This window comes from Scyliorhinus torazame, chromosome 3, assembly GCF_047496885.1.
Source record: "Scyliorhinus torazame isolate Kashiwa2021f chromosome 3, sScyTor2.1, whole genome shotgun sequence".
Lineage (NCBI taxonomy): Eukaryota > Metazoa > Chordata > Chondrichthyes > Carcharhiniformes > Scyliorhinidae > Scyliorhinus > Scyliorhinus torazame.
The window spans coordinates 281,862,777-281,883,893 of NC_092709.1; the positions used below are offsets into that span (position 1 = coordinate 281,862,777).

The 21,117-nt window shown below is 49.3% G+C and overlaps 1 protein-coding gene across 1 annotated transcript in view; it reads left to right on the forward strand.

The window, feature by feature from the left end:
• The window catches only part of LOC140409143 (A disintegrin and metalloproteinase with thrombospondin motifs 12-like), a 951,810-nt gene that overhangs the window by 816,754 nt on the left and 113,939 nt on the right, over nucleotides 1–21,117 (forward strand). Inside the window, exon 23 of the mRNA XM_072497322.1 lies at nucleotides 12,536–12,692. Coding sequence (XP_072353423.1) covers nucleotides 12,536–12,692 — 157 coding nt within the window. The remainder of the gene's footprint in view (nucleotides 1–12,535; nucleotides 12,693–21,117) is intronic.

Here is a 21,117-nt window from a genome sequence, read left to right on the forward strand (position 1 = left end):
AGAAAATACATAACAGGACAACACAAGGTACACAATGTAAATACATAAACACCGGCATCAAGTGAAGCATACAGTAGTATAGAATTAATCAGGTCACTGCATAAGAGGGTCGTTGAGGAATCCGGTAACAGCGGGGAAGAAGCTGTTTTTGAATCTGTGCGTGTTCTCAAGACTTTTGTGTCTCCTGCCTGATGGAAGATGTTGGAAGAGTGATTAAACCGGGTGGGAGGTGTCTTTTATTATCGCCTTGGTTAGATTAGCTGTCTCACTCTATGTGGTAATACCAGGTATTGCAGTACCTGAGAGGTGGATGCCCATTGGCTAGACCTAGGAGTCTACCATTGACAAACGCACATAGCTCTGCCCTGAGAGGCGGGGTATAAGAACCAATGCCATCCCAGCAGCCTTCACTTTCTGTATCAAAGCTGCTGGGTACAGTTCTAGCTGATTAAAGCCGATTAGTGTGACTCCTTGTCTCACGAGTAATTGATTGTGCATCAATTTAATCAGCTATTACTTCTGAAAGGATGGACCTCCGCATCAAGCCGGAGTGCCTTCAGCTCAGTCCCCACGCAGACAACTCCGCTGCTATTTTTAAGCACTGGCTGGCGTATTTTAAGAGCTTCATCGACACAGCCGCCGACACCCCCACGGAAAGGCAGAAGATGCACTTTCTACGCTCCCGGGTCAGCTCTGCAATCTACCCTCTGATCGAGGAGGCGGAGAATTATGCAGCAGCTATCAAGCTGCTAGAAGGACATTACATCCGTCCTCTGAACCAGGTCTACGCCCGTCACCTGTTGGCTACTAGAAGGCAGAGCCCTGAAGAAACACTGGAGGACTTCTATCGGGCTCTACTAGTGCTGGGCCGGAACTGCGGCTGCCCACCAGTCACGGGGAATGAGCACACGGAACTTTTAATTCGGGACGCTTTCGTGGCAGGTATGTCTTCTCCCGACATCCGCAGAAGGCTCCTTGAAATGGACACACTGGGCCTCACTGAGGCCCTGGCCCTGGCAGGGTCTATGGACGTTGCGTACAAAAACGCACTGGCTTTTGCTCCCGGGCGCACGGCGCCCCCCTGGGCTGCATGGCACCCCATCGCGGCAGCCCCCAAGACTTTCCCGCTAACCCCGCAGGCCTGTGCCGATAGACGGCCTGTTTTCACCGCCGGCAAACGCTGCTTCTTCTGTGGCCAAGCGAATCATCCCCGCGCGCGCTGCCTGGCCCGCACCGTCACCTGCAAGGGGTGCGGCAAGAAAGGCCACTATGTCGCAGTCTGCCAGGCCCGCGCCGTGGCAGCGGTCGCCAGTGACTATCATCAGCCTTTGTTCCAGGTCCCAGCCGTCCAAGGCCCACCGCCGCCCTCCTATCCCCAGGCAACGTGCGACCCACGGGCGCAACCATTTTGCCCCCCGGCCACCACGCTGGGTGGATGGGCGCCGCCATTTTGTCACTCGCCGCCGCCATCTTCTGTATCCCCGGATTCCATGTGCGACCCGTCGTTGACGCCATCTTGGATGGGGCCTCAAGCCCCCAACACTGCCGATTCCACGCTGCCTGACAAGAACTCCCCCTTGCTGCAGCTGGCCTCCGTTACCCTGAACCGGCCTCAAGCCCCCAACACCGCCGACTCCACGCTGCCTGACCAGAACTCCTCCTTGCTACAGCTGGCCTCTGTTACCCTGAACCAGCCTCAACCCCCCAGCACCGCCGACTCCACGCTGCCTGACCAGAACTCCTCCTTGCTACAGCTGGCCTCCGTGACCCTGGACCAGAGTCGGCTCCGGAAGCTAGCGAAAGCCACCACAACGATCGCTATCAATGGCCACGTGACGCGTGCCTGATCGACTCCGGGAGCACGGAAAGCTTCGTCCACCCTGACACGGTAAGGCGCTGTTCCCTTGTCACCCGTCCCGTAAACCAACGGATCTCCCTGGCCTCCGGGTCACACGCAGTGGAAATAAAGGGGTTCTGCCTAGCAAACCTCAGTGTCCAAGGCAGGGAATTCCGCAATTTCCGCCTGTACGTTCTGCCGCACCACTGCGCAGCCACCCTTCTTGGGCTGGATTTCCAGTGCCACCTACAAAGCCTGACCTTTAAATTTGGTGGCCCTATACCCCCCCTTACTATCTGCGGCCTCGCGACCCTTAAGGTCGACCCGCCTTCCCTGTTTGCGAACCTCACCCCGGATTGCAAACCCGTCGCCACCAGGAGCAGACGGTACAGTGCCCAGGACCGGACCTTCATCAGGTCCGAGGTCCAAAGGCTGCTGAAGGAAGGAGTCATCGAAGCAAGCAACAGCCCCTGGAGGGCACAAGTAGTGGTGGTAAAGACCGGGAAGAAACATAGGATGGTCATCGACTATAGCCAGACCATCAACCGGTTTACGCAGCTGGACGCGTACCCTCTTCCCCCGTATAGCCGACCTGGTAAACAGGATTGCGCAACACAAGGTCTTCTCCACGGTGGATCTCAAGTCTGCCTACCACCAGCGTCATGGGGACCACCAGTACACTGCCTTCGAAGCAGATGGGCGGCTCTATCACTTTTTAAGGGTTCCCTTCGGTGTCACGAACGGGGTCTCGGTCTTCCAGCGTGAGATGGACCGAATGGTTGGCCGGTACGGCTTACGCGCAACGTTCCCGTATCTTGATAACGTCACCATCTGCGGCCATGACCAGCAGGACCACGACACCAACCTCCGAAAATTTCTCCAGACCGCGAACCTCCTTAATCTGACCTACAGTAAGGAGAAATGTGTGTTTAGCACCGACCGTCTAGCCATCCTAGGCTACGTAGTTCGAAATGGAGTCATAGGCCCCGACCCTGAACGCATGCGCCCCCTCATGGAGTTCCCCCTCCCTCACTGCCCCAAGGCCCTAAAGCGCTGCCTCGGCTTCTTTACCTATTATGCACAATGGGTCCCTAATTACGCAGACAAGGCTCGACCCCTGATCCAGTCCACAACCTTCCCCCTGTCGACGGAGGCCCGCCAGGCCTTCTGTCGCATCAAAGCGGAAATCGCAAAAGCCACGATGCGCGCCATCGATGAGTCCCTCCCCTTCCAGGTCGAGAGCGACGCGTCCGACGTAGCTCTGGGGGCCATCCTCAACCAAGCGGGCAGGCCCGTGGCTTTCTTCTCCCGCACTCTCCATGCTTCCGAAATTCGCCACTCCTCGGTCGAAAAGGAGGCCCAGGCCATAGTAGAAACTGTGCGACACTGGAGGTATTACCTGGCCGGCAGGAGATTCACTCTCCTCACGGACCAACGGTGGGTGGCCTTCATGTTCGATAATGCACATCGGGGCAAGATGAAGAACGACAAGATCTTGCGGTGGAGGATAGAACTCTCCACCTACAATTATGATATCTTGTACCGTCCCGGGAAGCTGAACGAGACTCCTGATGCCCTGTCCCGCGACACTTGTGCCACCGCGCAAGTGGACCGCCTCCGAGCCCTCCACGAGGACCTCTGCCACCCGGAGGTCACTCGTTTCTTCCATTTTGTTAATACCCGCAACCTGCCCTGCTCCATCGAGGAGGTCAGGACAGTCAGCAGGGACTGCCGTATCTGCGCGGAGTGCAAGCCGCACTTCTACCGGCCAGAGAGAGCGCATCTGATAAAGGCTTCCCGTCCCTTTGAACGCCTCAGCATGGATTTCAAGGGCCCCCTCCCCTCCACTGACCGCAACACGTATTTCCTGAACGTGATTGACGAATACTCCCGGTTCTCATTCGACATCCCCTTCCCGGACATGACCACGACCACTGTCACCAAGGCCCTCCAGGGTATTTTTACACTGTTCAGTTTCCCCGCCTACATACATAGTGATAGGGGTTCCTCCTTCATGAGCGACGAACTGCGTCAATTCCTGCTCAGCAAAGGCATCGGCTCCAGCAGGACGACCAGTCACAACCCCCGGGGAAACGGGCAGGAAGAGAGGGAGAACGGAACGGTCTGGAAGACCGTCTTGCTGGCCCTTCGGTCCAGGAATCTCCCAGTCTCCCGATGGCAAGAAGTCCTCCCAGTGGCCCTTCACTCCATTTGGTCGCTGCTCTGTACTACCACAAACCAGACACCTCACGAGCGTCTCCTTGTCTTCCCCAGGAAGTCCTCCTCCGGAACATTGCTCCCAACCTGGCTAGTGACACCCGGACCCGTCCTGATGCGGAAACTTGTGAGTGCGCACAAGTCAGACCCATTGGTCGAGAGGGTCCACCTGCTGCATGCCAACCCCCAGTATGCCTAAGTAGCATTCCCCGACGGCCGCCAAGACACGGTCTCCCTTCGGGACCTGGAGCCCGCCGGAGCCCCATGCGCACCCGCACCATTGCCACCGCGCCCACCCCCGCCGCCCCTACTCAGCGCCGAACAGGCACCAACGCCCCCTATAGGCGCCCCCCCCCTGCCCACTTTTAGCCTCAACAGCGCCGCCTAGGGGTGACGAAGCTGCCAGGGAGGAAGACACCACGTTTCCGGAGCCACAACCGCCGGGGCCTCCACCAGGATCATCGCCGAAGCCCAGGCGCTCCAGAAGGACGACAGGGCCACCCGATCGTCTGATTGCTGCACCATAAAACATTTAAAACCTTCTCTGTTACCCTCAACATCACGGTACCTGCAATACCTGGTCCTACCATGCAAAAGGCGACAGTAACACTGGCCATCGCCCCGCTGGGTCTTTTTTAACAGGTGGTGAATGTGGTAATACCAGGTATTGCAGTACCTGAGAGGTGGATGCCCATTGGCTAGACCTAGGAGTCTACCATTGGCTAACGCACATAGCTCCGCCCTGAGAGGCGAGGTATAAGAACAAATGCCATCCCAGCAGCCTTCACTTTCTGTATCGAAGCTGCTGGGTACAGTTCTAGCTGATTAAAGCCGATTAGTATGACTCTCCTTGTCTCACGAGTAATTGATTGTGCATCACTCTAAGAAGCAGATTTGCCGCCCGCAATGGGCAGGATTCACATTTCGACATCTCGCGGGATTGCGTTAGATCTTGAGAGGCATCGCAAGCCCGGTTGATCCCGGAAGAGAGATCTCCTGAAATCTACGGACTGCACTGCACTGCGTTTTGGGTGCAAGGCGGCTGGTTGATCTCGCCCATAGTGCTGTGGAGCTGTTTAAATGCAACATTTCAAGTTCATTGAAGCACTCAGATGACCCCCTGGGAGGACGAATCAGACGCTTCATATCTCATGTGTGGCGTTTTTCATGTGGGGGACCCCCCCGTGCCTGAAGATTATGGCCCGGGGTCGGCAGGAATCTCACCGATATTCACGCCAAAAAAGACACTGTCTTTTTTCCAGAAAACTCCGCCCATTAATTTTGTTTCTCCTGGTGAATGCTGCCAGATCTGCTGAATTATTCCAGAATCCTCCGCTCTTGTCTCATGAAGTCTGCTGAACTGAAATTTCAATGATTAAAATGTTTTAAGGAAGTTTTGAAAGTTCTCAGTCGAACAGTGGGCGGTGCGAATTTGAAGCATCATAAGGCTATCTTCTCAGAGACATTTCTAAATCTGATTTGGGCAAATTTCATTCCCCCAGGCATGACCTGGATTTTGTTATTTCAAACCTTAAACTTATATCATGTGACACAAAGGCTTCCAAATAGTGAAGAACAGAGAAGGCCCATGGAGAACACACCACTTTGCACTCACTGGGATGTGGAGTGCAGCCTGGCTCCGCTAGGATTCCGACTATCCTGACCAGAGCATGAATTCCAATCAGGAAAGAGCAGGCAAGTCTTCTACTTTTGTCCCCTTTGTTGCCCTGACATGCCTCGGGAATTCCTGGACTATCCAGGAATATCACCCATTGCAGGAGGGCTTGTAAGGCCCAATGGAAGTCTGAGGGATAATGTGAAACCCAAGAATTACTGGCAGTCAAGGTAATTAATTTACAATTTAGACAATTTCTCCCTTTTGACCTCTTCCTGGACTTTTGTTTTGCTATCATAGCGGCATGTCATCTTTCTGATTTTCAACAACAACAAAAATTTGTATTTATATAGCGACTTTAATGTAATAAGACGTCCCAAGGCATTTCACGGACATTTGGTCTCACTGGTCAGATGGTCAAACTTTTGGCAGTACCAGACTGTACTCCATATATTATCTACCACAGGCCACATTGTCCACAATTTCCTCCCTCCATTCTTCACTGTTTCAAGGTCTTTTTGTCAGAGGTCAATGTGGGGTTTGCAGCCACCAAGACCCATGTGATATATGAGCAAATGAAATCACAAAGATATTATGAAATAAAATATAGCACTGAGCCATATAAGGAGGTATTAGAACCAAAACTGGTCAAAGAGGAAGGTTTTAGGGACTGTCTTAAAATAGGAGTGTGAGGTAGTGCGGTGGAGAGGTTTAGGAAGGGAATTTCAGAGGTTAGAGCTAAAGGCACAGCCACTAATGGTGGAGTAAATAAAATTAGTGATGCTGAAAAGACTGGAATTAAAGGAGTGCAGTTATCTCAGAGGGTTGCAGGGCTGGAGGAGATTACAGAGCAAGGTTGGGGGGGGGGGCGTGGAGGGGGCCTTGGCCAAAAGCTTCATTCTACCTAATATTCCAACCACTGGTCACCATAGTTCTATTGCTGACTCAGTCAGTAAATTCACCTGAGAGTTCGCATCCATGATCTGGGCAGTTGAGAGGTTGAGAGATCTGTCTATTCTGGCACACATCCACCGATGGGAATCGGGCTCCGAGAAATTAAGGCCCAAAATGTGTGGTATAATTGGCATGTTTATAAACTTAATCAGCAGTTACTGCAATCCTGCTAATTTAACTGTGCATATTGCTTGACCCTCTTCAACCTTCGAGGATATGTAAAAAAATCAATCTCCTGTTAAAGTCTTTCAGCCTAAAAAATTGGTCTCAAAAAATTCAACTTTTGCACAACTATAAACATAAATTTCTCAGGAACAAACAAATTAAATTATTATTAGACAAATTAAATTTGCATTAAATCAAATCACATTCACAGGCCTTGTTCAAATATCTTTTTAAATTCTGCTGATGTTCTTGCCACTGTTTTGTAAAACATTGTCAGCAATCACCACTGAGTGTCCATTTTTCATAAATTGCCTTAAATACCTGGAATGTAGCTTCACTAGGAAGGCAGATTCCCTGGTAAAACATCGGTAGGCAATATATTTGTGATAGCTATGAATAAATATCACTACTAATTTGCATTGAGACTTTTAGATCTGTCAGTTCTGGGTTTTAAAATTCAGTCTGCGTCCACGGTCTGAATTCATTTAAATGTTTATTTCTTCTGTCAAGCCACAGGCTTATGCTTGTTGTGTTATGTTGATGTAGGCTCTACTGAAAGATGCTCCTGACTCGAGATAAGTTTAACGTATTTATTGAACGATTAACAATGCTCTTAAATGAGTTTGACACTCTACTAATTTGCCTCTAGTAACTCAGTCTACTCTGCTAACTATACAAGCTTGCTCTTGACCATGTGCTAGGGTGTGATGTTGCTGATAATCAACCCTGTCTTGCTCTCTAGGTTTCTGCCGGTGGAAGAGACAGAGCCTGTGTGCCGAGCCCTTTTTATATGGGTCGTGTGGTGCCCCCTTGTGGTAATGCCACCTCTGGGTGTCCTGATTACCCATTGGTTGTGTCCTGTTCTAATGACCCATTGGTTGCATGTCTGCATATCATGACATCTCTGGTGCTTCCTCTAGTGGTTACTTAGTTGTAGTGTATTTACATTAACCCCCTTGTGTATATACAGTGATGCATATCACTACAATGCTCAAGGCAGAAAAGGATTTGCAGAAAAGGAGCTGGGGAAAATAATCCCCTACGCACTGGTAAAAACTCTGGGGAAATCCTGTAATCCTGGGTAGTAAAAACATGGCGAAACAATCCCACTAAACCAACTGAATTGGCCTTCAATGGACAAATTTTGAAAACATCAAATAAAACCCTTAAATCCCCAGCAATAAAATAAAATGCAATTTGTTGTCCAGAATACGCTTGAAGTGTGCTCCATCTGATGCAGTTTGAAGCCTCCTGAATTTCTGACTTTTGATCATTTGCATTGAGCCCGAGTCCAGAAGCATGAGTAGATATCTAATGCTGCAATAGCGGTCATTGGCTGCTCGCACTGCAGGTCCATTGGAGATAGGTAGCAAAAAGAGACATGGGGCACAATTCAGTGGCATCATTGCGCCCAACTTGGTTTCAGGACAAGGGCGTTGAATCTCATGAGAGGCCTTCATTGGGAATCGCAGCGCTCAAAACTTCTTGCAAGATTCAACATGATCTTGCGGTGCATCGCAATCTGGATCTCGCTCTCGCTGGGTGAGATCCACGCACACATATTTAAATGGTCCATTAGGCTCATTTTAATATGCGCTCACCCAGTTCGCCTGGGGCCCGGGATTCACTGGCCTCAACAGCGAGGCCTGAACTAGACACCATTTGGTACTGGTTAAAAAAGACGTGAACCAGTCGCAATGGCACCATGAGGAGTCTCGCTGAGGAATTGAGGCCCCTGGTTTGTCGGGGATAGGGCAGGATGATGCACTTGCATTCCCCCTGGCACCCGGTCACATTGACACTGCCAGCCTGGCACCGTGTCATTGTAACCCAGGCACCCTGGCAGTACCCAGGCGCCAGGTTGCCTGGCCAGGTCCGGGGGGGTCGTGCCCAAAAGAGGGAGGGTGGTTAGGGGGGATCGAAGACCCCAGGAGAGGTATGTTGGGGGTCCTGAAGGCGGGGTGATGGCACGGAGGGGAGTTGAAAGATCAGGGCTCATTTTTAAAATGGCACCCCGATCCCTGAGTAATTTTCCTGCACAGGCGAACTCAGCACGTCAGTGCAGGAAATGACTCAAAGAGTGGCCTCGATGGGAGGCTTCTATGCGAGCCAAAAAAAGCAGCAAATTGCCATTGAATAGCGGGGTCTTTCTCGGTTCTGCAGGTGCCGAAAAACACACATTTCAGAGTACTTTAACCTTGTCTGCTGAATCGTGACCATGTACTTCTTCCTACCAACTTGCCTTACTATGTGCATTTGGGTACTTGGATAATGAATATGGGAATATTTTGGAGGACAAAATACAACTCGTAAATTCGCCTGTGCAGGAAAATTACTCAGGGATCGGGGTGCCATTTTAAAAATGAGCCCTGATCTTTCAACTCCCCTCCGTGCCATCACCCCGCCTTCAGGACCCCCAACATACCTCTCCTGGGGTCTTCGATCCCCCCTAACCACCCTCCCTCTTTTGGGCACGACCCCCCCGGACCTGGCCAGGCAACCTGGCGCCTGGGTACTGCCAGGGTGCCTGGGTTACAAAGTATTATCTTTTAAAAACAATGTTTATACAGTTTTTAACTTTGTAACTGACTTGAACCTGCAGCAAGTGATATGTTCTCATGAAATGAAATGAAAATCGCTTATTGTCACAAGTAGACTTCAAATGAAGTTACTGTGAAAAGCCCCTAGTCGCCACATTCCGGCGCCTGTTCGGGGAGGCTGGTACGGGAATTGAACCGTGCTGCTGGCCTGCCTTGGTCTGCTTTCAAAGCCAGCGATTTAGCTCAGTGTGCTAAACCAGCCCCAGATGAGGCAATAGTGATTGTTTCATAGAACATAGAACGATACAGCGCAGTACAGGCCCTTCGGCCCACGATGTTGCACCGAAACAAAAGCCATCTAACCTACACTATGCCATTATCATCCATATGTTTATCCAATAAACTTTTAAATGCCCTCAATGTTGGCGAGTTCACTACTATTGCAGGTAGGGCATTCCACGGCCTCACCACTCTTTGCGTAAAGAACCTACCTCTGACCTCTGTCCTATATCTATTACCCCTCAGTTTAAGGCTATGTCCCCTCATGCTAGCCATTTCCATCCGCGGGAGAAGGCTCTCACTGTCCACCCGATGTAACCCTCTGATCATTTTGTATGCCTCTATTAAGTCTCCTCTTAACCTTCTTCTCTAACGAAAACAACCTCAAGTCCATCAGCCTTTCCTCATAAGATTTTCCCTCCATACCAGGCAACATCCTGGTAAATCTCCTCTGCACCCGCTCCAAAGCCTCCACGTCCTTCCTATAATGCGGTGACCAGAACTGTACGCAATACTCCAAATGCGGCCGTACCAGAGTTCTGTACAGCTGCAACATGACCTCCTGACTCCGGAACTCAATCCCTCTACCAATAAAGGCCAACACTCCATAGGCCTCCTTCACAACCCTATCAACCTGGGTGGCAACTTTCAGGGATCTATGTACATGGACACCTAGATCCCTCTGCTCATCCACACTTCCAAGAACTTTACCATCAGCCAAATATTCCGCATTCCTGTTATTCCTTCCAAAGTGAATCACCTCACACTTCTCTACATTAAACTCCATTTGCCACCTCTCAGCCCAGCTCTGCAACTTATCTATATCCCTTTGTAACCTGCTACATCCTTCCACACTATTGACAACACCACCGACTTTAGTATCGTCTGCAAATTTACTCACCCACCCTTCTGCGCCTTCCTCTAGGTCATTGATAAAAATGACAAACAGCAACGGCCCCAGAACAGATCCTTGTGGTACTCCACTTGTAACTGAACTCCATTCTGAACATTTCCCATCAACCACCACCCTCTGTCTTCTTTCAGCTAGCCAATTTCTGATCCACATCTCTAAATCACCCTCAGTCCCCAGCCTCCGTATTTTCTGCAATAGCCTACCGTGGGGAACCTTATCAAACGCTTTGCTGAAATCCATATACACCACATCAACTGCTCTACCCTCGTCTACCTGTTCAGTCACCTTCTCAAAGAACTCGATAAGGTTTGTGAGGCATGACCTACCCTTCACAAAGCCATGCTGACTATCCCTGATCATATTATTCCTATCTAGATGATTATAAATCTTGTCTCTTATAATCCCCTCCAAGACTTTACCCACTACAGACGTGAGGCTCACCGGTCTATAGTTGCCGGGGTTGTCTCTGCTCCCCTTTTTGAACAAAGGGACCACATTTGCTATCCTCCAGTCCTCTGGCACTATTCCTGTAGCCAATGATGACATAAAAATCAAAGCCAAAGGTCCAGCAATCTCTTCCCTGGCCTCCCAGAGAATCCTAGGATAAATCCCATCAGGACCCGGGGACTTATCTATTTTCAGCCTGTCCAGAATTGCCAACACCTCTTCCCTACGTACCTCAATGCCATCTATTCTATTAGCCTGGGTCTCAGCATTCTCCTCCACAACATTATCTTTTTCCTGAGTGAATACTGACGAAAAATATTCATTTAGTATCTCGCCTATCTCTTCAGACTCCACACACAACTTCCCATCCCTGTTCTTGACTGGTCCTACTCTTTCCCTAGTCATTCGCTTATTCCTGACATACCTATAGAAAGCTTTTGGGTTTTCCTTGATCCTACCTGCCAAATGCTTCTCATGTCCCCTCCTTGCTCGTCTTAGCTCTCTCTTTAGATCCTTCCTCGCTACCTTGTAACTATCCATCGCCCCAACTGAAACTTCACACCTCATTTTCACATAGGCCTCCTTCTTCCTCTTAACAAGAGATTCCACTTCTTTGGTAAACCACGGTTCCCTCGCTCGACGCCTTCCTCCCTGCCTGACCGGTACATACTTATCAAGAACACGCAGTAGCTGATCCTTGAACAAGCTCCACTTATCCAGTGTGCCCAACACTTGCAGCCTACTTCTCCACCTTATCCCCCCCAAGTCACGTCTAATGGCATCATAATTGCCCTTCCCCCAGCTATAACTCTTGCCCTGCGGTGTATACGTATCCCTTTCCATCATTAACGTAAACGTCGCCGAATTGTGGTCACTGTCCCCAAAGTGCTCTCCTACCTCCAAATCCAACACCTGGCCTGGTTCATTACCCAAAACCAAATCCAACGTGGCCTCGCCTCTTGTTGGCCTGTCAACATATTGTGTCAGGAAACCCTCCTGCACACACTGTACAAAAAAACGACCCATCTAATGTACTCGAACTATATCTTTTCCAGTCAATATTTGGAAAGTTAAAGTCTCCCATAATAACTACCCTGTTACTTTCACTCTTATCCAGGATCATCCTCGCCATCCTTTCCTCTACATCCCTAGAACTATTTGGAGGCCTATAGAAGACTCCCAACAGTGTGACCTCTCCTTTCATGTTTCTAACCTCAGCCCATACTACCTCGGAAGATGAGTCCCCATCTAGCATCCTCTCTGCCACCGTAATATTGCTCTTGACTAGCAGCGCCACACCTCCCCCTCTTTTGCCTCCTTCTCTGAGCTTACTAAAACACCTAAACCCCGGAACCTGCAACATCCATTCCTGTCCCTGCTCTATCCATGTCTCCGAAATGGCCACAACATCGAAGTCCCAGGTACCAACCCATGCTGTCTTACCATAAGTCATAAGTCTTACGATTGTTAGCCTCTATATTTTTAATTTATTTGCAATTATATTAATGAAGATAGAAGGTTTATTTAAATTACACTGATATATAAAAATATTTATTGTACTAATATAGTGCTCTGTATCCTGCGGAGGAGGTTCACAGCAGCGAGTGGTGAAATGCATGAACTTGGAAACTAATAAGACTGAGGAAGACACTAGCATTTGCCAACGTGACCTAGCTCCAGATGTGGGGCAAAGATGCAACATCCAGAAGTGTGTGAACAACAATGGTAAGAAAATGCTACAGTCAGTGAAACAAATGTTTTCTGCTGGGTCCGCTAACTGGCATTGTGTGTTGGCAGATTGCTACATGGGCATATGATGTTGTGGCTATAAAGGCGACCTGGCACATAGAACAGAATGCCTGGGAATTAAATATTCCGAGATACAAGGAGTTCAGAAAAGATCAGTCGGCGGGATTCTCCACTTCGCCAGCAGCACATCCACGCTTGGGAGTTTCCCGACAATGTGGGGTGGCCACAATGGGAAACCCTATTGGCCAGCTGCTGGATAAGAGAGGGTTACGCTGCCGGCGGGGGCGTGCCGCGCCGGAAAACGGGGCTGGTGGGACTGGGAAAGGAGGGTGGTTAAAAGTATTGATTAAAGATAATATTGTAATACTGGAGAGGAAGGATGTTCCAGAAGGGACAAGGACAGAATTTATTTGCCTGAAGCTCAGAAACAAAAAGGCTGCATTCACATTGCTTGGTCACCAATGAGTGGGAAGGATGTAGAGGATCAAATTTGCAATCAAATTATAGATAGTTATAGAATCATAGAATTTACAGTGCAGAAGGAGGCTATTCGGCCCATCGAGTCTGCACCAGCTCTTGGAAAGAGCACCCTACCCAAGGTCCACACCTCCACCCTATCCCCATAACCCAATAACCTCACCCAACACTAAGGGCAATTTTGGAAACGAAGGGCAATTTTGGACACTATGGGCAATTTAGCATGGCCAATCCACCTAACCTGAACATCTTTGGACTGTGTGAGGAAACCGGAGCACCCGGAGGAAACCCACGCACACACGGGGAAAACGTGCAGACTCCGCACAGACAGTGACCCAAGCCGGGAATCGAACCTGGGACCCTGGAGCTGTGAAGCAATTGTGCTAACCACAATGCTACCGTGCTGTCCAAATTTCTGAGAATCATAGTGTAATTATAATGAGAGACTTCAATTATCTGAATATAAACCGGGATAGAAGTAGTGTAAAGAGCAGAGAGAGACAAGAGTTCCTAGAGTATATTCAGGAAAACTTTCGACATCAATATATTTCCAGTCCATCAAAAATGGTAGCAGCGCTAGACCTGTTTCTTTGGAGTGAGAATTATAGTTTTCGCTGGGTAGGAATGAGACATGCTGTCATAGCTTCTCATCTTGCACTCATCAGGACAGATTCTCAAGAATACCAAATATCAAAGGGAACAACAATTTATGCTGCATGAGAAGAGGGTGCTGATTGTTTGACATGTAGACTCTGATTGGTAGCGGTGTTTCCATGTAGAATGTACCAGTAAAAAATTATCTCCCAAGGTTACGTTGAACTGTTCTTGGTGCATTCTCCATGGCAACGCCTCTACCAATCAGAGTTTACCTGCCAACCAGTCAGCACCATCTTCTCATACGGTATAAGCTGTTGTTCCCTTAGAGATTTGGCATTCTTGCATTTGTCCTGATGAGTGCAAGATCAAAAGCTTTGACAGTATGTCACTTTTTTCAGCAATTATTGAGTAGTTATAATGGGTAACTTTAATTATCTGACTATAAACTAGGATAATAGTACCATCGTGTGAAGGGAAGCTCGTGTGTTTAGGAGAATTTGCTGTAGCATCATATTTCCAGTCGAACAGGTAAAGAGGCATGATAATAAAAGCAAAATCCTGCTGATGCTGAAAATCTGAAATAAAAACAGATAATGCTGGAAAAACTCAGCAGGTCAGGCAACATTGTGGAGAGTAATATTGTTTTGAGTCTGCATAACCCACTTTTAAGGTCTGGTTCCTGTTTCAAAGAACGTGGAAGCAGATGCGAGGTATCCAAAGATGCTGAGGGAAATTACAGTAGAAATTACAGAGGCACTGACCATAATTTTCCTATCTTTGTTAGACTCAGGGGTGGTCTCAGAGGACTGGATAATTGCAAATAACACGCTTCTTCAAAAAAAGGTGTCACGATAAACTCAGCAACTACAGACCAGTCAGTATAACCTTGGTGATGGGGAAGCTTCCATATGTAATCATTTTGGCAAAAATTAATAGTCACTTGGGATATAAAAATTGATATTGTCATTGGACTAGTAATCTAGAGACCAAGGCTAATGCTCTGGGGACCCGGGTTTGAATCGTACCATGACAGATGTTGAACTTTGAATTCAATAAAACATTTGGATTTTAAAAGTCTGGGGCGACATTCTCCCCCAACGGCGCGATATCCGCCGACTGGCGCCAAAAACGACGCCAATCAGACGGGCATCGCGCCGGCCCAAAGGTGCGGAATGCTCTGCATCTTTGGGGGCCAAGCCCCAACATTGAGGGGCTAAGCCGGCGCCGGAGGGATTTCCGCCCCGCCCAATCTCCGGAACGGAGACTTCGGCGGGGGCGGGGGCAGGATTCACGGCGGCCAACGACCATTCTCCGACCCGGCGGGGGGTCGGAGAATGACGCCCCTGATGTCTATGAAACCATTGTCGATTGTCGTAAAAAAAAACTGGTTCACTAATGTCCTTTAGAGAAGAAAATCTGCCATCCTTACTTGGTCTGGTCTACATATGACTCCAGATGTACAGTGATGTGATTGACTCTTAAATGACCTCTGAAATGGCCTTGCAAGATTGACTGGGGAAGGGGGAGAGCTAGCATTGCCGAGTTTGTTGAATTACTACTGGGCAGCAAACATTGTAATGGCTAGGAAATGGGAGGTGGAGGAGCGGCCGGTCTGGGGGAGGGTGGAGGCAGCCTTGTGAAATGGGGCAAGTTTGAGTGTGCTGCGGTTGGTGCCCCTTTTGTTCTCGCCGGTTTGGTACTCCACGAGTCTGGTGGTGGTATCAGCACTGAGAGTTGTGAACCAGTATCGACAGCACTTTGGATTGGAAGACATGTCGCTGTGGGTGCTGATTTGAGACAATCATAGGTTTGCGCCAGCGGGGTTGGATGCGCGGTTCCAGGGGTGGGGGCAGGTGGATAGAGTACTTCAGGGATTTGTTCATGGGAGAAAAGTTTGCAGACCTGGAAGAGCTCGAGGAGACATACCAGTTACCAACGGGGAATAGGTTCAGGTATCTGCAGGTTAGGGTCTTCATTAGGAAGGAGGTGCGGTCCTTTCCGATGCTGCCGCCCCCAGTGCTGTCGGATAAGCTTCCGTCCGAGGATGAAATTGGGGAGGGCAGGCTTGCGGACATGTATGGGGAGCAGATGAAGAGGGCGTGTGCTCCTGTGGAGGAGGTCAGGCACAAGTAGGAGGAGGAGTTGGGGGGGCCAGTGTTTGGAGGTGAGCTCTGTGAAGGGTGAATGCGTCCTTGCCATGTGCTCGGCTAAGTCTAATCTAATTTAAGGTGGTGCATAGAGCCACATGACGGTGTCCAGGATGAGTCGGTTCTTTTCAGGGGTGGAGAATAGGTGTGTGGGGAGGGCGGGCGTTTCCGAGGTTGAGCGTTTGGAAGGGATTTTTGGACGTAATGTCAAAGATTTGGGGGATAGAGGTAACTTCGAGGGCGGAGGTGGCAATATTTGGAATGTCGGAGGATCTAGGAGTACAAGGGGGGGGAGGGGGGTGGGGGGGAGAGGCCTTTGCCTCCCATTAGCCCGTAGATGGATTTTGATGTGAGGTGGGACTCGGAGCCGCCAAAGGCGGGGATATGGGTGAACGATTTGGCACAGGTCCTGCACTTGGAAAAATTTAAGTTCGCCATTCAAGTGGCAGAGGAGAGGTACACTTTGAGGTGGAAGCTGTTTATCGACTCCTTTAAGGAGTATGGAGTTGTCAGCCGGAATTGGTTGGGGGGGGGGAGGGCGGCGGAGGGAGTGCCGAGTTGGAGGCGGGATGACTGGGGGCTGTTGCTAAAGGGGGAGTGGGGTTTTATTATCTGCCGCAGTTGGTTTTTGTATTTTTGTGATTATGTCTATATTTAAAATGCCTTTTTTTTCTTTATTCGTTCATGGGATGTGGTCGTCGCTGGCTGAGCCAGCATTTATTATCCTCCCTAATGGCATAGAACATAGAACATAGAAAATACAGCACAGAACAGGCCCTTCGGCCCACGATGTTGTGCCGAACCTTTGTCCTAGATTAATCATAGATTATCATTGAATTTACAGTGCAGAAGGAGGCCATTCGGCCCTTTGAGTCTGCACCGGCTCTTGGAAAGAGCACCCTACCCAAACTCAACACCTCCACCCAACACCAAGGGCAATTTGGACATTAAGGGCAATTTATCATTGGCCAATTCACCTAACCCGCACATCTTTGGACTGTGGGAGGAAACCGGAGCACCCGGAGGAAACCCACGCAGACACGGGGAGGACGTGCAGACTCCGCACAGACAGTGACCCAAGCCGGAATCGAACCTGGGACCCTGGAGCTGTGAAGCAATTGTGCTATGCACAATGCTACCGTGCTGCCCTTAAGCATGTAAGAGCCAACCACATTGCTGTGCGTCTGGAGACACATGTAGGTCAGACCGGGTAAGGATTTCAGATTTCCTTCCCTGAAGTACATTAGTGAATCAGACGTTTTTTTACGACAATCGACAATGGTTTCATGGTCATCATTAGACTTTTAATAAAATGCTTTTTTTAAAAATGGCCTCGCAAGCCACTCAGTTCAAGGGCAATTAGGGATGGACAACAAATGCTGCCCCATCCAGTGATGCCCACATCCCCTGAAAGAATAAACAAAATTGATTAATTAAGAAAAGACAGCACTGATTTGTTAAGAGCAAACATGGTGGACTTTTTGAGTGCACATGACAGGGTGGATGATGAGAGGATGTTTCCTCTTGTGCGCAAAATTGAAATAACTGGGGCTGTATTCTCTGATTTCCAGATTACGTGCTGATGCCAGTATGGGAACAGTGGCGTTTTATGCCAGGAGAAACGGCGCAAAAGCCGCAGCGAACCTCCATCCGGTGGGGGGCCAGCAGCCGCGCAGTGTAAAGCCCCCTGCTTTACCTGCGGATACGGTTGGAGAATTGCTGGGTCCGTGGCGGCGAATGCGCACGGCGGTGGCCTGCAGCAGCTACGCCGTGCAACATGGCGTCGGCCGCTTGCGGACCTGACCTGCCAAAAACTGCTCCCCTGTAACCAGCCTCGCCACCACGGATCACTCCCCCAGCCCCCACCGAAGATCCCCCTGCCAGCAGTATGCCCCCCCGCCCGACTGTGGCGCCGCTGGACTTAGTCCGCAAACGCCACGCGAGGTCCCTGAAAAGAAAAAACACAATTGTACCAGGTAGTCGGGAACTTGGCCCATTGGGGGCAGAGCATTGGGGGAGGGCCTCAGGTGACATCCTGAGGCCACCCCGATGGCGTGCAGCGTACTCAAAGAGCACGGCACTTTTGAGGGGGTGGAGCATCTCAAAAGCGGCGCAACTCCCAATTCCGGCGCAAATGGGGATTCTCCGGCCGATCGCCGACCGGAGAATCCCGCTCCTGGTCTCCCATTCAAGAAATAGACCAGTAGGTCATTGTTAGTTTTTGGAATTCTGTTCCCAGAGGAGGGTCATTGTACACTTTTAAACCTGAGTTCGAGAAAACCATGATTGACAAGGGAGTCAAAGGTTGTAGGTGGTAAACAGGAAAGTAGAGTTAAGGCCACAATCAGAACAACCATGATATTATGAAATGATGAGCAGGCTCAAAGGACCAAATAGCTTACTCCTGCTCCTTGTTTGTTTGTAGATTCGTATGTTGAGGAAGTGCATTAAGAATATTTCACAAGAAGTGTAATGGCTTCAGTGCAATTTGAATTTCTCCACATTCAAAACCCTGCATTAAGTATTCCAAAAGAAGAGACTGTAAAAAACCTAGGGTACAACCTTCCCAAAATATGGCAGCATGCTGGATCAGGCGAGAAAACCTGTTTGAACCTCACAGGTTTCACAACTGGATTCTCTCACCAGATCTAACGGAAGCCTGGGCGTCATTCTCCGCCGGCGGGAGTCTCCGTTCTGCCGGCGCCCGGGGGTTTCCCGACGGCGTGGGGCTGCTCCACAATGGGAAACCCCATTGACCGGCTGGTGTTACGGAGACTCCCGCCGGCCGGTCGGGGCAGAAATGTGGCGGGGCGGGTAGGAGAATTTCGCCCCCTGTTACTGCAGTTCACACAGGTAGCTGGAGCGGAGGGGCCTAAAAAAGCCAGCTATGCCAGGACTCTAAGATTGGGGGCCATTCGTAAAGGGCCCCCAATCTCAACGTTTAATTATTGCAGTGTTAATGTAAGCCTACCTGTGACACTAATAAAAGATTATTATTAAAGGACACGCCCACACAGAGACCTCCTGGCAGATAAGGAGAATATCCCCGCATCCAACTCGCCACACGAACATCAGGACCCTTCGCTGGATAAGGAAACCACCCCCGACACGCAGCAGGGGTACACTCCAGACTCTCAAGTTTCCCCCAATGGACAAGGAGAACCTCACCACCACCCCCTCCCCCACCCCCAACACTGCATGGAGGCCCTTGCCAATGCCCCCTGGCATTTAATTCCATGCTGCCAGGGCTAAACGCCTGGGCATGTCTTTCACCCCCTAGCGGCTACTGGCACTTCTGCACCCCCATTGGGGTTATCATGACTGGTTTTCATTTCAAAGTTGTGATTCGCACTGGTGTGATGTCATTCCCCTCCCCCCTTTAATTATATTATAATTTATTTTAAAGTATGTATATCAGGTTCATGCCCAAAAAGGGTGTGAAAATCATGTCACCGGCAGGGGTCAGGGAAACTTGGAAACTCAAATCTCCCCGATGTGGTTTGCGCTTGATTTAGCGACCATTACGGGAAACTCCCACATGGTGAACACAGCCGCTAAATCACGGCCCTACAGTGAAAACTGATTGTGTATCCTGATACCATCGCTGAATATCCAAAGTGGTATTTTCCCTTGTGCTAGCATCCTGTGTCACGGGAATTGCAGAAAATTATATAAATTTTTTAAGAGATAGGTGGAATCAATAAATGGTTGAAACACACAGCATGCATAGTTTAAAAGAAAAACTTCAATTTTAGAACTGCAGTCATGTCCTGGGTTGATGCTTAATAGATGGAAAGGTTAGAGAGGTGACGAGATGAACTTATGGCAGTTATGTTAATCTGTTGTTGATCTAATGAAGTATACAAGTGTTACAGTACAAGCTCGGACTTTGACAAATTTGACCAAAATAAATCTCACAAAACTTTGTGACCCAACCATAAGAAAGCTACCATGTCACTGAAAAGGTACGGCATTAAAAGCTATTCTGGATATCAGCAGGAGTTTTACTTTATGGCGAGGTGCACCACATATACACCAATGCAAAAGATTTGCACCCACTGGTAATCTGGAGATGTATTTACAGAAGAGTTTCTGAGTTTAGTTCTTTACACTTCCATTGGAGCCATAATCGACCTAAAATCTGTATAAACTTGGAAACTTCTGATGAGGTGAAATCTTTTAAAAGTCAAACTTCATCCAACCTTTTAAAAGTCAAACCTCAGCCGCATTCTGAAGGGACAACAGGTAAGTAAAGAACAGTTCTTGGCTCACTCAGTTGACCATCAATTAATATGACTGCATGTCCCCGTGAATCTTTTTCTGCTGCCTGTCAGTGGTGTTTAATCCAGGGGCAACCGGCCCAAGTAGCTAGAGGACTGAGCCCAGAGCAAAGCAGCGAGGCAGAGACGAAGATGACAGTTTCAAGGAGTCTGATCTGCAAGCTGTCCAAGAAAATTGGGACGGCGGCAAATTTATTTTATGTCTCTGGCAGCAAATGTGCCAGAAAGGTCACTCGTGCAACCTCCTCCCCCACCCACCGTGCCCCCCGAGCCCCTAGGAACAAAGAACACTGCAGCACAGGAACAGGCCCTTCAGCCCTCCAAGCCTGCGCCGATCATAATGCCTGTCTGAACTAAAACCTTCTGCACAGGAACAGGCCCTTCAGCCCTCCAAGTCTGCGCCGATCATAATGCCTGCCTGAACTAAAACCTTCTGCACAGGAACAGGCCCTTCAGCCCTCCCAGCCTGCGCCGATCATAATGCCTGCATGAACTAAAACCTTCTGCACTTCCGGGGTCCATATCCTTCTTTCCAATTCTATTCATGCATTCATCAAGATGCCTCTTAAACGCTGCTATAGTATTTGCTTCCACCACCTCCTTGAGCAGTGCGTTCCAGGAACTCACCAGCTTCTGTGTAAAAGAAGTTTCCTCACACATCTCCTCTAAACTTTCCCCCTAGTCCTTCAACCTATGTCTCCTAGTCATTGATTTTTCCACCCTGGGAAAATGCAGACCAGTGCTGGGAAAAGTTCAATGATCGTTTCAGGGCAATCAAGTTAATGTACCAGCTCCCTTCTTTTTTCTTCATTAACCACCCTGAGCAATAGCACACTCACCCACTTTCACAAAGAAACAGCTCAATAACTAACTATTCTCAGTGCACCATAATGAAGGATG